This window comes from Ailuropoda melanoleuca, chromosome 15, assembly GCF_002007445.2.
Source record: "Ailuropoda melanoleuca isolate Jingjing chromosome 15, ASM200744v2, whole genome shotgun sequence".
Classification (NCBI taxonomy): domain Eukaryota; kingdom Metazoa; phylum Chordata; class Mammalia; order Carnivora; family Ursidae; genus Ailuropoda; species Ailuropoda melanoleuca.
In genome coordinates this window covers 77,289,074-77,306,935 of record NC_048232.1, presented here as the reverse complement: position 1 = coordinate 77,306,935, position 17,862 = coordinate 77,289,074, and the positions used below count along the sequence as shown (strand labels likewise).

The following is a 17,862-nucleotide window of genomic DNA, read 5'->3' as shown; positions in this document are numbered from 1 at the left end:
GGGTCTGAACTGATGCCCAAAAATCTTGAAGTTCAAGGTCTAACTCAACGGTGCCACTTAGAGGTTCATGTGTCTTTGAACAGGGACTTCTCCATCTGGAATGTGTGGGGACTGATCCCCACCCTGCCTACTCTCAGGGTTGACCTTAGGGTCAAATAGGAGGATGGATGTGAAGGTACATGCAAGCCTTATATACCAACAGCGTCTATTTATTATTACTATCAACACCCATCACTTTTTGCACTGGTGGAACAGATCAAAGTGAGGTGAATCACATTTCTGTTTTGTAACCTCTGTGAGGTCAAGATCTTGTTTTATTTGTGGATCCCCACCACATGACACCCACAGGCACAGAGAAAACACTCAATAGTTCTTTGTTGTTGATTCTGTTTTAGGCCCTGGGCTGTGTACTTCAGAGCTTACTATGTGCAGGAACTGTTCTGAGTGCTTTATACATCTTATCTTGTTTAATCTTTACAACAACCCTGTGAGGTAGTTACTAGTATCAACCCCACTTCCCAAATGTGGAAACTGAAGCACATGGAGGTTAAGTGAGTTACCCAAGGTTGCACAGTGAGTGGCAGAGCTGGGATTGCATTCATGTGATTGCCTTGAGTCCACTGTACTGCCTTGTTGCATAGAGGATCAAGTGAATTTATCCCTATAGCCTTGGCTGTAGATGTTATCACCCTTGACAAATAAGAAAACCATGACCTAGAGGGGTTAAGTACCTTGGCTTAAAACATGTGGTGAGTGAGTTGTAGAGCTCAAATTTTGCACAAGCCATGCTTTTCCAGTGTACCAGTGATTGTTCTCATTAGTTACCGTTCTGAGGTTCCAGGCCTATCCAGCACTTCTTTTAAACCCAAGCTAGAGGGAACCTTGCCCTAAGTCCTGCTTCAGCCCTTACTAACTGTATCCCTTCTGATAGCAGAGAAGGGCCCTGCACCAGGACCCTGCAAATTGTACCCTTAGACCGTGCATTGGTTACACAGAATCCTAGAATTCCTTGCCCAAAGGGACCCTGGCCCAATTTCATGCCCTGTTTAGGCCGGTTCCCTGGTCCATCCTCCCAAGGCATAGCCAAGGGAGAACTGTTGATGGGGCCATGAGTGAAGAAATAAAGCATGGCACATGGGCTGGGCCATCCATGAGCCTGCACAAGGAGCCTGGGTGGTGCGAGACAGAGAGGAGGGTGGGTGAAGAATTAGGGAGCACTGTAGAGACCAAGATATGGCAATCCTCATGTTGCCTTGTTCTGGGTGAACTCTAAGAATTCCAAGAAGCCTAAATTCTGATCCTTCCAGGTCTTATGAAGTTGTATTTGTCGAGGAAAGAAGACAGACATGTTTTATTAAAATATTTGCTGCCTTTATTTATCAATTATAAATATTAGACGTATGATACATAGGCCTCTATTTGTTCTTTTGCCCCAGGCCCCACAAATATTAGAGGTGAACTTATCCCAGTGTCTGTAGTTTGCTGACGCTAACTTTAAAGATTTGTGGTAAAATTCACAAACTATGTGGAAGGTCCCCTTTGCATGAACCTCACTGCACACACGTTTTGTCAAACACCATGCCTGGAAGAAAAAGCAGATCTTCCTTTCATGTCACAATAACAGCTCCTATCCCACTAAGGTTTTGCCTAGTTGAGAGCTCAGCCTGTCAACATTGTAAGAAAAGGTAATATTAATATTAGAGCTATCAGTCAGTGATTTGGGCAGTCTTGGAAAGAGATGAACTCCACTGGCATTGGCTATGTGTAGAGAAGACTCTTTGGAAGCAGACAGACTGAAGCCTGGTCAGAGAATTTGTAGAAAGGATTCTTTCTTTCACAAATGGCAGGTTGAAAAAAATACATGGCAACATGGATGTTCCGGGAGAAAGAATAGAAGAAGAAACTAAGGATTCTTGGATGTACTACTCACAAATTATTGATTAGAATTCAATCATGTGGCCAAATCTAGCTGAATGGAGAGTTGGGATCTTCATTCTTTTGTATGTGTGTGCCAATCTGTAAACTCTCTTACTGTGGCGAAGAGGAGAATAAGTATTGGAACAAAGAGCTGTCTCTACCCCAGAAAGGCTTATGTAAATGCTTAACGCAGTGCTCAGCTTACAGCAAGTGACTAAGAACTGTTAGTTTCTTCATACCAAAATCCAAAAGAGCAAATGGAAACTTATTACTTTTGCCTTGTGTGTGGGAGGACATCTAAACCCAGAGTACCCCAACATTTGCTGCTATTTTTCAGGGTTGAACAAAAACATAGAAGTGGAATTAGAAGGCCAGGATTCAAGTCCCTTAGGCAAAATATTTCGTCTCTCTGGGTTTCAGTTTTCTTTTTTATAGGATGGAAATAATAATGCCTTCTTCATGGTGGTGGTTGGAAGCATTACATGAGAGGCTGTATAGGTTAAAGCGTACAGCACAGTTTCTGGCACAGAGTAAATACTCAACAAGTGGGGTTTTTTCCCATCTATCTCTTCACTCATTTATTCATTCGACAAATATTAATTGAGCTCCTACTTTGTGTTAAGCACTCTGGTAGGTGTTGGGAGTATTTGTTCCTTACTTCAAGGAGCTGTGTTACAGTTTAATGAGACACAGGCTTAAACACAGTTTCTGATTATAACTAATTATAATTGTAATAAGTACTATGAAAGAAGAGTATGAAAAGAGACTCTATATGAGAAGAGAGATGGGGGGCCAAAATTAGGGTGCTTATAGAGAAAATTGGCAAGTGGATGGATTTGGGAAATAATTAGAATGTAGAATCAGTGGGGGGAAGGAAGGGGTAAGAATGATGTCTATGTTTCTGCCTTGAGCAATGGGTGGATGGGATGCCATTTGCTGAGAAGATAGCAGTTAGTGTGTAAAGGAAAGATGATGGATGGATGGAAGGAAGGAAAGAAGGAAGGATGGATAAAGGGATAGATGAGGGCTGCTTCATTGGACAGATGGACAAATGGAGGATTGGGCGGATGGATAGATAATTTATGGAGTATATAAAGTGTAACTATAAATAATAAAAATAAATAATTCTGTATTATTTATGTAAGATTCTTTATTTCATTTGATCCTTAAAATAACCCTTAGAAATATATCATGCAGGTATTAATATCTTCCTTTTATAGATTATAAAATTGAGACACAGAGAGGTTGAGCCACTTGGCAGAACCAGAACCTGAGTCTCCAATCTTCCCATCCAGTATTCTTTCCCCTCTGGTGCACAGTACATACAAAGAATGAGAAAAACAGCAGTTAAGGTGGGAGGAGAGAGCGTGAAGTTACAAATGTGTCTGACATGCACCTCTGGGGGTAGGCCTTTGGGAGAAGGAAGAAAACAGTAAAGCAGTCTGCACCCTTACTCAGTAGTTCTTATCCTTTCTTTCACAGGACCAAGTATTTTCAAGGAAAGAAGGTGAATGGAGAGATTGAGATCCGAGTGGAGCAGGTAGGTTGGAGCTGGGTCCTTCGTGCTGTCACCTTGATGTTTTCCACAGCTAGAGCCATTCCCAGGAGCAGCCTTGGTCCTTATCTTATGTGGCTACCATGTGCCAAGATTACCAGAAAATCCTGGCTTATACCTGGGAGTTTTATTAAATTCCAGAATTATTTAGTTTAATGGTTTTTGTTTTAGCAGCAGAACCTTTTTTCAAAGGAAATCTCAAGTAGGAGCCCATTGTACAAAACAGAGACAAGTAGAGAAAAGAGAACTGATAAAATGGGCATGGGGAACCCAAAAGTGTATTTGCCCCATCCTGTTCTACCTTCTTCCCATTCCCCTCATGGCGCCCAAGGCATCTCCTTGGAACTACTTGGGCTAGGCAGCACAGTGGATTTGAATCTTGACTTTCCCATTTAATAGGTATGGGGCAGGTGACTCAATCACTCTGTGCTTCAATTTCCTTGTATCATTGTTGATGGGATTAAATGATTTAAAACCGCAAATGAGACTAGAATTATGAATACTGGCTCTTGTTATTACTGCTAATATCAACAGCCAGGCACCTCAATTTATGGGGAAGAAACACGGACTTGCTCAAGGCTACATAGGAAGTCAGTGGCAGAATGAGGAGTAGAACTTGTGACCTCCAGATCTAGGGCTCCTCCCACTCATTCAGTGAACACTTGTTAGTGACCTACTAAATGCCAAGCATGGTGCTCAGCCTTAGGAGAGCACATCACACCTTGGGCTCTGGAGCCAGACTTTAGGTCTGAATCCCAGTGCCACTCCTTACTAACTGTGTGACTTTGGTTGAGCAGTACTAAGCTCTTTGCAGCTCATTTTCTTCATCTGTACAACTGGGTAATTAATAGCATCAGTTTCATTGGGTGGCTATGAGGATCAAATGAGTTAGTCTCTAAGTACTTGGAACAGCTCCTGGCACATACCAGGCACTTAGTAAATGTTAGTCATTTGTCATCATCATCATCACCATCATCATCATTAAAGACAAAGAGTTAATAAGATAGACAAGGTCCCTACTATAAGACGAACTCAGAAAAGTGCAGTAAGAAAATAGAGGGTGTGACTTTTTCAGCATTCTTTGAGTTTGGTGTGTTGGAGGAACAGAAAGCCCTTCTGAGCATCCAATTTGAGTTGGCTTAATATTAAAACACCTTAAACTTGAATTTCAATTTGATCCTGTGGCTTTCAAGTCAGTCCAATGTCTACTGGTTTTCCTTCCATGGCAAAGAGTAGGTTATTTTTGTTCACTTAACAAATATTTGTCAAACTTCTACTATGCTAACTCACTAACACGTGGGGAAGGAGGATATAGAAGCAGAGGCTCTGTCCCAAAAAGTCTGTGGTCTAGGAAGAGAGGCAAGATAAGTCTTAACAGAACCTCAGTACAGGTGGAGTCCAGGAAAGAGAGGTCCAAACTTACTGCTAAAGGCAGCAGAGGCCACAACTAATTAAGGGAGCAAGAATGGCTCCAAGAGGAGGTTGGTATTTGGAGGCCATCTTGAAGGATGGGTAGGATTTCAACAAGTGCATGTGGCAGCATGAAGAGTAATGAGATGGAAGCAGTGTGCGCAAAGGTAAGGGGGCTGGAAGTATAAGGTATGGAGTCCAAAATAGGACACATCATTTTTCCCTAGCCCCAACCTACGTGTCCTCCCCAGTTCCCTCTCTCAATAAATAGTATAACCCTGTGCCTTCCATGTTAGCCAGAAACCTGCCTAGGCTCCGGATGCCTCCCCTTCCTCTACCACTACACCCATTCAGCTACCAGAAACTGTTTGACTCCACATCCCATGTCTCCAGTCCAACCACTTCTCTCCATACTTATTGCCAGATCCTTAGCTGAACCATCATCGGCTTTCATCTGGTCTTCCCCATCAACAGCCTTCTAACTCTATCTTTTTACCCACTTCCAATTTATTTTTACTACTAAAGCTGGAGTGATCTTTCTAAAAAAGCATATAGGTTCTTTAAAGTGTTAGCATTTTTTTTTAAATTTATCTATTTGAGAGAGAAAGCATGAGCAGGGGGAGCGGCAAAGGGAGGGGGAGAAGCAGATTCCCCACTGACCTGGGGGCTCGATGTGGGGCTTGATCCCAGGACCCTGAGATCATGACCCCAGCCAAAGGCAGACAACCAACTGAGCTACTCAGGCGCCCCTAAAGTGTTAGCTTTTATTTATTTATTTTTAAAAAGATTTTATTTATTTATTTGTCAGAAGAGAGACAGAGAGCAGCACAAGCAGGGGGAGCGGCAGGCAGAGGGAGAAGCAGGCTCCCTGCTGGGCAAGGAGCCTGATGTGGGACTTGATCCCAGGACCCTGGGATCATGACCCGAGCCGAAGGCAGATGCTTAACCAACTGAGGCACCCAGGCATCCCAAAGTGTTAGCTTTTAAATCCCTTCCTCAAAGACTCCTCCTCTCACACCTTGATCTAAATCAGCTAACCTGGTTATTCCTATCATAACACCGAACTTGTCCTTCCTCGCTCTTATCCATATATATAGGTGTGGAATTATTTGCATGAGCCATGGCTATCTGGATCTCACTTTGTTAAGTAGCACAGGGCCTGGCACATGCTAGAACTGAAGAAATACTAGCAGAATGAATAACTGATAGATTCCACAGATTCCAGGCTGCTTGTCAGTTTCCAAGAGAGATAAATCACTGGTTCTTAATCCCCTCAAAAATCTGGTTTTTCCATAAACCATCTGGTAAATGCTCAGTTGCCAATTTAGCTAGCCCTATCTCATCCCATTTGTGAAAACCCCAGAGGCATGTTTTAATTTTACCCGTTTCTCTCAATGATGCCCGTGGCCCAACTTATAAAATCTATGAATAGGAGCATCATCGGGAATTGCCCTAAGAGTAACTCACCCAGGGGCTCTGGGGACACTCAGCCAATCTATAAAGGCTGCAATCATACTGGAAAACATTGGCTAATTTAGAGTCATCCTGATTTCCAGCCATTCCCCTCCATAGAAGCCAGAAGGCAAATTAGCTGGGAGACCAAATAGCAGGTTATTTGGGCATTTTTCCCTGAAAGACATGCCCTCCTAAACCCATCTTAGAGTCTGAATTGTTTGCCTTTTCCCATCTGGATGAATGGGTGGGTCACATAAGCAACCCCCCAGGAATCTCACATGCATCCTCTCACACTCGGGAAAAGTCTTAGGATTGAAGCCACTGTTTAGTCTGAGCTGGTCTCACATTTTGGAAGTCTGTCTCCCAACTAAGGGCCAAATTAACCAGATAATTGCACTGTCTGGGTTTTGCTGGACAGAGCGAATGATTTAGTTGTGGTTGGCCTAGAGGAAGCCTCCGCCCCTTCTCTCCACCCTCTTCCCCCCCAAGTTCAAAAACTGCTTGCCTCAGCTGTTGCAGAGCCAGGAATCAAGAAACCCTGGGGAGTCCAGGGAGGTGAGGGGGGTGGGGACTACATCATGTTGCATTCCATTACCCAAAATGCCCTATTGGCTCTGTGGGGCCTCACAGCAGCCTCCTTGAAGGGTCTGAGATGTTCCAGCCAGGGTGGTTGGCCTGTCAAGCTCTCCTCTATTTATATTTGAGGCAAAAGTTCTTTTTCTTCACAGGTACAAGTCACCCCTCTGTGGGACTAAGCAATGAGTTTGATGAATGGATTAATCTCAAATAGACTCAATTCTGAGAAATGAACAGACTAGGACTTGGTGGGACAGTGCCTTGGGCTTCTTTCCACTCTGATAAAAAAGGCTGCAGTTACAATGGTCAGTGTTTCCTCAGTGATAATAGAGGTACCAAGGCATAAGCAATGACAATGTCTTGCTCTAACAGAAGGAAAGACAAGAGAAGGTGAAGAATCTGCTCTTGATTCCAATGAAGGAAGCTGGACAAGCCACAGATTTACATATGAATGCCAGTGTCTCCCTTTGAGTCCTGCCCTCCTGTGATACTAGATTTGGGATGGGGTTAGGTAGATGTCTGTGGATGCCAGAAAAGGCTCTTGATTCAAGTGCTGTTTATCTTCTGCCCTTTATGTGTTTCCTCAAGTCAAATGTCTTAGGGAAGCAAAGGTGGGATTTTTCTCTTAAAATAGTTTAAACACTCTTTCCATAGTTTGGCTATCACGGACATTGCTGCTATAAACATTGGGGTGCACGTCCCCCTTCGGATCACTACATTTATATCTTTAGGGTAAATCCCTAGTAGTGCAATTGAATAGGAAGAAATCAGAGAGAAACCATGAGAGACTCTTCACTATAGGAAACAAACTGAGTGTTACTGGAGGGGAGGGGTGTGGGGGGATGGGGTAACTGGGTGACGGGCATTAAGGAGGGCACGTGATATGATGAGCACTGGGTGTTATATGCAACTGATGAATTACTGAACTCTACATCTGAAACTACTGATATACTATATGTTGGCTAATTGAATTTAAATAAAAAATGAATAGTTTAAACAGGCAAGACCATGATGTATATATTTTGCATGCCCACTTCACCCTTCCATCCACAGTTCTTTATGGATCAACCTTTCTTAGAATGGATCTTTGCTGTATATATTATATTGACCATAAAGACAGTGTGATATTTCAAGAGATACTTAACAACCAAGATAGAGAAATGGAAGTTGGATATTAATTCAGATCGGTGGATTAGTAACAGGTTGAACATTACCCCCACTAGGAAATGGTTACTTGATAGAGATACACCTTGAGAGAAATACGTGTAAATGGCAGAGCCCTTGGCTTTATTCTTTTCCTTAATAGAGACTTGTCAAGTTATGTTTGCTGATGACTTGAAGCTGAATGAGAGAGAGAATATACTACATTAAATCTGAAACAATCAAATTGAAGGGACATACAATATAAGGCCCTATGGAAAAACTCAGCTGAAGAGGAGCAAGATTAGGGAGACTTAGCGTATTAAAATCACATGAGGAAAGAGAAGACCTAATATTTGAACAAATTCTTAATATTTGTGGAGGAAGTCTAGTGTGGAGGTTAAGATTATGGCTTCAGAGTAGGAGGGACTGGAGATGGATCTCAGCTCTACAGTGTTTTTTGTGTTGACCTTCTATTTATAGTATTTCTATGCATGCTTCCTCATCTGAAAAATGAGGATAATAATTTCTACCCCCTAGAGTACTTGTATGGATTATATGAGTCAGTGTAAGTTATATGTTTAGCATGGTTTCTGGCACATATATATTTGGTGCTCAATAAACTGTAGTTATGGTTCCTACTCCCCCAAAACCTGATGCCTCTTCAGGCTGCATTATCAAAGTACAGCATTTAGAATCCAGGAAGTTGATGGTACATAAACACTCATGCGCGTGTGCACACACACACACACAGACATGCACACACTTTGTCTCATACACTCCATCACACCCACACATGCATGCACACACGTATCTTTCACACACACACACACACACACACACACACGTACTATGCTGCTCAGACTCTAGAGACAGATCCAATTTTGGTGTCACAGCACAAGGGGGTATTCCATGGAATACCTTGTGACGTACTATGCTGCTCAGACTCTAGAGACAGATCCAATTTTGGTGTCACAGCACAAGGGGGTATTCCATGGAATACCTTGTGAAGAGAGTGATTGGAGTCAATGGAGTCTGACATCTGTGAGCAAAGAGGATCAGCATAAGGAACTGGAGATGTTTAGTCCAAAGACAGAGAGGCCTTTCCTAGGATCCCATCTACTCCTTGCAGAGTGTCTACCACCTGAATGGGTAGGTGAAAATGGTAACGGTTACCATATGTTGAGTACTTACAAGGTCAGGCTGAATGCTTTTCATTGTTGGGATGAGCACTGGCATTGCCTCCATCTTACAGAATCTGAGACTCAGGGAGTTAAGTGACCTTCCCAAGGTTGGCCGACTTAGAATTGGCAGGAACTTGTCTTTGAACCCAGGCAGTCTGATTTCAGGTCCCTCCTATTATCCACTGCATTTTTCTGCCAGTGGTGCAGATATCAAGAGCAATAACCGGATGTGTTGGTTAAGTCACTTCACGTGCATAATCATATTTCAACCTCACCACAACCCTTTGAGATGGCTGCTGTGATGCTCCCCGTTTGGCAGAAGAAGAAAATGGGGCTCAGAAAGGTTCTGTACCCTATCTGAAATGAATGATAAAGGTTTCGTGTGCAGGTGTGCTCAAAAACCACCCCAGATTGCCTCATTGGGGTAGGAGTATCCTGCAAGAACATGGATTCCAACTTGTTATGAACAGAAACTATGAAGCAGTGCTGAACAATGATGAATGGGCCATGCACCTTCAGTAGGTGGGGAGTTCCAGCAGAAACTGGGTAGTGAATGTGGCGAATATTTCACAGGAAATTTAGGTACCTCAGCGAAGATAACCTTCATTATTTTTCTCTTTTATGTATTTTTGGGGTAAAGATAATGTATACAGATAGCCAAAAATTGAAAAGGTAAAAAATGGTATCTGATGAAAAGTCGACCTCCAACCTTGCCCCAATTAAGCTATTTTCTTTAACCATCCATTAACCAGTTCATTTAACCATTATCACTAGTTCCTTGGGCAACTTTCTAGAGAGATTTTAAATGCAACTATCAAATATACATACATGCGTATTTGCCCTTATTTTTCATAAATAGTAGTTGGTTCAAAAAACATAAACCATTGTAGGTATTTCAGAAGAAGATTCAGTGGAGGATTGATTACAAATGGTTCAAAAGGGAAAATCCTATTACCCAGAGCCACAGCAGCCCTACATCCCCTGCTGCCGTGGTTACTACCACCATGGCCAGTGGAGCACCATGACTCTGCACTCCCACCGACACTGCGGGAAGTGCCACCAGCCCGCTGTATCTGCTGATGCTGTCAAGGAAGCTTCCGTAGCTGCCACCGGAAGCAGAATGATTGCTGCCTCCTTCCTGACTTCAACTCTTGCATAAATGGCTCCCGTTGGTAGAAATTAACTAGAACCATGTGGCAAAAGAATCTGGGAAGCGTAGATGTAGGCTTTCAGCCCCCATCATGCAGGAGAGAAGGATGGGTGTGGGGCTGCGGGGCCATAGACAGTGAGCAGCACACTCCATCCCTTTAGCTGTTCAAGGTCCACACATACCCTTCTACTTATCTGTACTGTTGTCCATCCTGACTTCTCACTTAACATACTGGTTGTTTATTTCATGAACATATGTACAGAGCTGCCTCATTCTTGTTAATGGTTGCCTAGAGTGCCGTCATATGGATATCCAGTAATTTATATTCCATTATTTCAGGATTACAAATAATGCCAAACCTATGTCATTGCAAATGTTTGTTAGCATATCCATAGGATTCCTTCCTAGAAAAAGAACCACTGGGTCCAAGAGCATCACATGCTGTGAGTGCTATAATGCACCTGAAGGAATAAAGGACTTCCCCCAGCTGCTGGCACTGCTACCAGAAGGCAGCCCTCAGCAGTCAGCCCTCTTCTGGAAGTGCCCCAGGTGAGGACAGCTGCCTTGCCTGAGCTCACATCTCTTTTCCTGGCAGCAACTACATTCAGTGACCGGGTGGTACAAAGACCTTACCCATTTACCCCAATTTGGGACAACTCCGAAGGGCCATCCCAGCTTTAGAGCTCTTTGTGGAGTTGACAGAGGCCTTTGCTGAGATGGTAGTGCAGCCCAACTTCTCCTTCCGCCCAGTGCTGCTTCCTTCCTTTTTTTCCCATCCAGTAGTATTTATTCCCAGAGCGCTCCCTGATGAGCCTCTCACAGGCGGATGTCTGTCTCAGAGTATACTTCCCGTTATAAGTATACACTTATAATTCTGATAGATATTGCCAGATTGCCCTCCATAGAGGTTGTATAGATGATCTATAAGACCCTTCTGATGTGGATTTCTAGGACTGTAATTGACCCATGGCTTCTGGTGTCCATCGTGCACAGAATGTTCTCCTGGTTCAGCCCAAGCACTAATGCTGAACTCTGAAGTGCTCCATAATTTGCTCTTCCTATTTGACCTCCTTGTGTTTGAAATTCACCAGAGCTTGGCGTTTCTCTGCAGAGCTGAGTCCGGCAGAACTCTACCCGCTCTGATCCACTAAGCCTTGTTTTGTTAACACAATCCTGCAAGATTTATTTGTTTGGCTTGGCTTACCCTGACCTCAGACATTCTGTTTTATATTATTTTTAAAAGCGTGCAGGTCTCCATGGAGGCCTTTTTCTTTTCAAATCTAAGAACCAGCTGGGGGAATGAAAAAAGCAGGTGGGACGCTAGGGCGTGTTAGCTGAAACATAACTCGTTAGAGGAGCAAGTGTGTCTCTTCTTAACCATGGCATTATTAATGTGGGTGAGTTTATCACCATCCTGCCTCCATCTTTAGGCTCACCAATTTAAGACAACAGAGAAGTGGAGAAACAATAGTAATGGTGATGGTGTTTAACTTTGATTGAACATTTTCTGTATATTGGGTGTCATGTTAAGTGCTTCCTGTGCCTTAACTCATCCCACACAATGTACCTGTTGCTGAGGAAACTGAGGCTCAGAGATCTTGAATAAACCGCCCAGCCAGGGTCACACAGCTGGTAAGAATGTGATGCCACTGGGATCTGAACCTTAGGTCCAGCCGACGTCAGGGGCCTGCTTAAGATCTACCAGAGTATGTGTTCGGTCTTGAATTTGTCTTCATCAGGCTTTTTTGCATTTCCCCTCTTGGCTCAGGTTCCTCAAGCACATAATCCCACCGTCCCTTCCTATTTCACCTTACTCTTTTCATCTACTGGATAAATTACAAATTCTTATGAGATGTCCTTCCAACAAAACACTCCTCCTTTCCTCACTAACCTGGTGGCTCTTACTCATCATTTGATGTTTCTGGCTTATTGCTGGATAGTCCTTCTATTAACAATTCTGTTTGTTCTTTGTTTTCCTCCAAGAGTAAGTATTTACTGTTTCTAAATATACTTGTACACTTCAGACGACATGAAGACTGTAATAGTTCTGACTCTGGAGCCAGACCACCTGGATTTGAATCCCAGCTCTGTCACTCCCTAAGTGACCTTGAGCAAGTAACTTGACTTCTCTGTGCTTCAGTGTACTCAAATGTAAGATGAAAATAATAATATTAATAATAGTAATCACAAGATATACCTACAGGGTTGCATGAATGAAGTAAATTACCATGTGCAAGGCGTTCAAAGCAAAGCCTGGCATATAGAAAGTGCTCAGTAAGTGTTAGTAGCTAGTTTTACAGTCCCCTTCACATTGCCAAACACATGTCACATGAGTAATTTCTAGGTGCCAGTCTCTGGGATTATTCAGAAATGGAAAGGATATAATCCATGCTTAAATAAGTTTGCTGTATTGTAGTTGGTGGGGGGATAAGAACTATAAAACGTTCATGTTTATGTGTGTGTTTTTATCATTTACATATATATCCAGTCATATTTCCCCAAACATTTATGGTGTTCAATTGGGATCTGGTGCAAACTTCTAACCCTTCCTTGAGAGCAGATAGCACAAGTCCTGGTCAAGGTGTTCAATAAATGTTTATTGAATGAACGTGTGAGTGAATGGATGGCTTGGTACAATCATAGTAGGGTGGGGCTAGAAAGGGACCTTCCAGATCATCTAATCCAACCTGCTTGTTTAACAGCTGAGGTTCAGAGCAGGGAAGTGACTAGACCTAGCACACACATCAGATTATTGTTGGAATCCTGCATAGAAACCCTAGGCTCTCATCTCCCATGTCACCATTTTTCCTACTACATCTCTCAACCTGGCAATGTTATCTTTTATCTTCTCCATTTAAGAAGCCATTAGTCCCTTCTGATGGTTTTGGTAGCAAACAAGTTAATCGCATTCTGTAGTCAGGAAGTCCATGTTTTCCACATTTATCTGCAAGAGGCCTTCTTCTTGTGGGGGGCGAGGGTGTCTAGGATGGATTCTGAGCCACAGCGGATGGCCAGAGGCAAGCTCCAAATCATGAGGGCTGGGGGAATATTGAGATTGTGGTTGGATGAGCCCTGCTGACTCTAAATGCAACAGGACTGCTTTGTCGGGTGGATGGTTCTTTGTGGGCCACCTCCCTGAATTAGCTATACTACTCATTAGCCCCTTAATCAAAGATGAGAAGAAAGGAGCCATGAGAATGAGAGCAAATCCATCTTCTTGTACTGGGAAATCCGGCTCATAGTGCCATAGCCTCTGCCAAAAATGTTTGGTAATTTTCCCATCCTTGCTGCCACCTCCCTCCATCAATATGTGGTCTGCCCCCTGGTAGTATCATAGCTAAATGGGATGCCAGTGGAAATTAAACAGCTGTTCTGAAGAAGAACTTAATAAGCCCTTTAACTCCTTGAAGGATGTGTATTAAAAAAATAAACAGAACTTGACTTATCTCAACCCACTCCTTAATTCAAGAAACACTTACTGAGCACCTGCTCGTACTTGGCCTTAATGACAGAGCCTTCCACTCTCACAGTGTTCTCCTTCTGGTGGAAAGATAGACATTTGGGGGCAGTGACTGTAATGCATTAGGGACCTGTGCACACCCTAGTAAGCACAGAAGAGGGATCGCCACCCTTGCCTTGGGACATACTTAGGAAAGGCTTCACAGAGAGGTTAATGCGTGATGGGGGTCTGGGGAAAAGAATTAGCTTGGCATCAGGCTGCGAAGGAGGCAGATGTGCATATCAGGTCTCCTGGCTAAAGGGTGTGCTTTAAATCTCAGCTTGTCACATATGGGGAAAATGACCAGCGTATAGGGTACATGAGAAGGGGATGGAAAATAAAGCTGGAAGAGAAGGCAGAGAACAGTCTCTTCAAGGTGGGCTTTGTGTGGCAAGGCAGGCAGCTGGAAGTTGTGTCGTAGAGGCAGTGGGGACATAATAGATTTTTAAGCTGTGGAGTGATGTGATCCTGTTTTCATTTTAGGATGCACATGCTGATAGTGATTTAGAAGACTGGCTGGGTAGGAGTGGTGGCCGGAGATTCAAAGCAGAGAAACTCTGCTCTGGATTGGGTGGAAAATGCATCTTAACCTTGAGTACTGTGCTTGGGGCTGAGGTTCAGCGAAAGAACTTGGTAACTCTCCAGCGATTGTGTGTAAATCCCTGCCACAGGGTCTTTAGCTTCCTTCTGTACCTGCAACTTGCATTTGAAAAGGGGAGAGGTGACCTATTTTTTCTTTAAAGCAGAGACAATGGAACCAGGGCCACATGACGTGTTTGAGCTGGCCCATAAAAGCAACTGCTGTCAACCGCTTCTTATTCACCACCTTTGTCCGGCCACTTGCCCTGATCCAGCTCACCCCCCACATTCCAGCTTACTCCCAATCTATCTAATCTCTGGCCTTGTAGGTGCCTTCCACTGCTTATGATATCCCTCCTCTGCCCACTCCTCCCCACTCTGCCCCTCCTCAGACCCTCTCCGGCTTTGACCTTCAGCTTCTACTTGGCCACCCTTTACGTTTACCGCCAGCTCTGTTGTCATCTCTGCCATTTGGGGTCTGGCTCTCTCCCTGATGAGAGGAGCTCCCACTGGCTTCACCCCGGGCTCTGCCAACAGCCCCTGCCCAATGTGCTTACACACAGGATTTCAGCCTTTGCATTTCAGTAGGAATCAAGGGTTATTAATTAACCCAGGGTGGAGCCTATTATGAAACATCCCAGAAAGCTGGAACAAACCAAAGGGACTTCTGAACTCACAGCAGGGAAAAATGCCTTTTAATTGACTGGGATGACTTCACCACAAAAATCTGTCTAGCTGTTATGCTAAACTGGAAACTAATCTATTAGATTGTCTAAGGAATCTTCCAGCCCACCCTGACCAGAATCTCCTCAGGAGAGGAGTCAGGCCCGCGCATAAATAGGACTTATGCTTTGAAATGGATTCTTTTGGATCCTACCCATACTGGCTGCATTTTCCAGTCGCTGGGAAAGAGAGGGGAGGCTGGCATCTGAGAATAAGTTTGTATGTCCTAAGGTGTCTACCTTCAAGATCATATAGGAGCTTTTCTAAGGCACTGATTGCTTTAGAATTCAGCCTAGGCTGAACCTGACTGGGACCACTTCTCTCAGGAAGTTTAGAGAGTGACAAGAGAATTTCAATGGATGCTGTTGTCCTGGGCTTGGAAGGGTCTGATGATAATAGCCACTGTCTAATCACATGCTTATGTGCTGTGCACATACTGAGCCCTTCATGTGGATTAGTTCATTTCATTCCTTCTCGTGATCCTGGTAAGAGTAGGTATTCTATGGTTCCCCATTCTCCCGGTGAGGAAACGAAGGCTAAGAGGGGCTATAAGGCTGCACAGCTTACAGGTGGCAGAGCCGGAATTCACAGTCTAACTCCAGATGCTGTTTAGGGGACAAGGTGTATTCCAGGGAAGTAAAATCAAGGCACAACTTGGTGAATTTTTTCTCATGTAAAGGGCTGGCTTGTGCATGAGACTTGGTCCATGGATGCAAGCTTGACCTCCAAGGTCCTCTGTGAGCTAGCCGCTGCCTGCCTTTCCTTCCTCATCCCCTCCATTATCTAGCTTAGATTGTAGTCCTAGCAAACAGCTTGTGGCTCCCCTCCTGTCTTAATACCATCTTGTGTTTACATCCCCATCCATGCCTTCGCTCATGGAAATCTCTTCTCCTGGGACATCCTTTCCCAAGTTTTGCCACATCAAGATTTAGCCCTGGCATTATTTCTATTCTGCTTCCCCTGACTACCCAGGGGAGGCAGGGCGAGTTGCCCCTGATCCATGCTGTCATATACCTCATGCATATTTCTACCATTACACTTACCAGATTGCTTTGAAATTACCAGTCTGCCTGCATATCACTCCCTTTAGACTCCAGGCTTATAGAGCACACGACGGCATCTTTATTCATCCTACAAATATTTATTGAGTGCTTACTATGTGCTAGGGCTACAATGGCGACTAAAAATACATATTGTCTCTATTGGATAAAGCTTAAAATCTAATGTGGAGGAGACATATATCAATTGCGTAATCAGTCTCTCTTTCTCTTACTCACCCAGACACACACACATCCTATAATTACAAGCTGGTTAGGAGCTGTGAAAGAAAGATACACAGTGTTACAGTAGTATGTGGTGGGTAGGCTACCACTGGGCCCTTATTCACATACTTAGTAGGTACTCCAAGTACCCAGATACATAGTTTGTGCCCACTTGGTATCTCTCTAACTTATCTGCAGTAGGGAAAAATGAAAAAGTGACAGAGAAAATATTGGATCCACCATAAGAATTTCCCAGGAGATAGACTCACCCAAATATTCTTTTGCCTGGTAAAGACACAGGTCAAGCACTAGTCTGACATCAGTGATACGGGTAAAGCAATGATACACACATACAGGGAAGGCAATGCTTGACATTAAGTGAGCACAGTGTGCCAGCCATTGTCTAAGACTTTATCTGTATATTCATTACTCTCACTCACCACAACCCCACCAGAGAAATATGGATGGAAGTAAGACTCGGCAGGATAAGTATCCTGCCCTCAGCCCCATAGCTGGGAGAGGGGAGATGTGAGCCTCCAAAGATGCCCTGGAGCCTGCACCGCTGACCCCACATCTTACTGCGTCACACCCTTCTGTAGAACTGGGGCTCATCATGGCGCACTTCCTCGCCCAAGGTTGTGGTGCTGGAGATAGTAGAGCCCAACTACCCCCCGCCCTGTCTCCTCTTGGCCAGGTCTGGCGTTGGAGTTCCAAAGGGATGACCTTGGCCGTGATAAGAAGGTAGCAGCAGACAGGAGGCAGAACTGAACCCCATCTCGGGGCACCCGGGGTGACGCTATGGGGCTTCCGAGTGCATGTTAAAGGAAAGAAGGGGGATTAGCTATTGCAGGTCACCTGCGTGCTCTTCATCACCCTACTGCTTCTCGCCTGTTGCTGTACTCAGTCCTTCCGCATCGCCTGGGGCGTGAGTCTCATGATGGTCCACATGAGGAAACAGGCCAGGAGAGGCAAAGTAGGTGTTAGTGGCAGAATTGTGACTGGAACCTATATCTGCCTGTTTTGAAAACCCATAATTTTCCCCTTAACTCACCTGTTGCCCAGCCAGACCTGGAAAAAAGGCTTGCCCTGTCTGGCCTGACGCAGTTTTTCAGATTGATTTTCTCGGAGACCACAGACAGCCCATCTGGGTTTTCTGACCTCCCTCTATCTGTGTTGCTGGAACCTTTCTCTGCTCCCTGAGCAACAACCCTGAAGTTCCCTTCATGAGCTTATGGGTGGGTTCTCAGCCTGTTTAAGATGGAATTGAACCAGACGACCTCCCACCCACCCCACCTCAGGGCCTACATTCTGTCCAGACAGGGAGGAGACCGGCAGCCCACCCCTCTGGCTTCCAGGAAAAGCCAGGGAGACAGAGGGGTGAGCCTCCCGTGGCTGGGCCAGCCACGTACCAG

At 44.3% G+C, this 17,862-nt stretch overlaps 1 protein-coding gene across 4 annotated transcripts in view; it reads left to right on the top strand.

The window, feature by feature from the left end:
* SYN3 (synapsin III) overlaps window positions 1-17,862 on the top strand; it is a 481,477-nt gene that overhangs the window by 51,124 nt on the left and 412,491 nt on the right. For all 4 annotated transcript variants that reach the window (XM_019802056.2, XM_034644234.1, XM_034644236.1 and 1 more), the window contains one exon: window positions 3,400-3,457. In XM_019802056.2, the coding sequence (XP_019657615.1) occupies window positions 3,400-3,457 (58 nt within the window). The remainder of the gene's footprint in view (window positions 1-3,399; window positions 3,458-17,862) is intronic.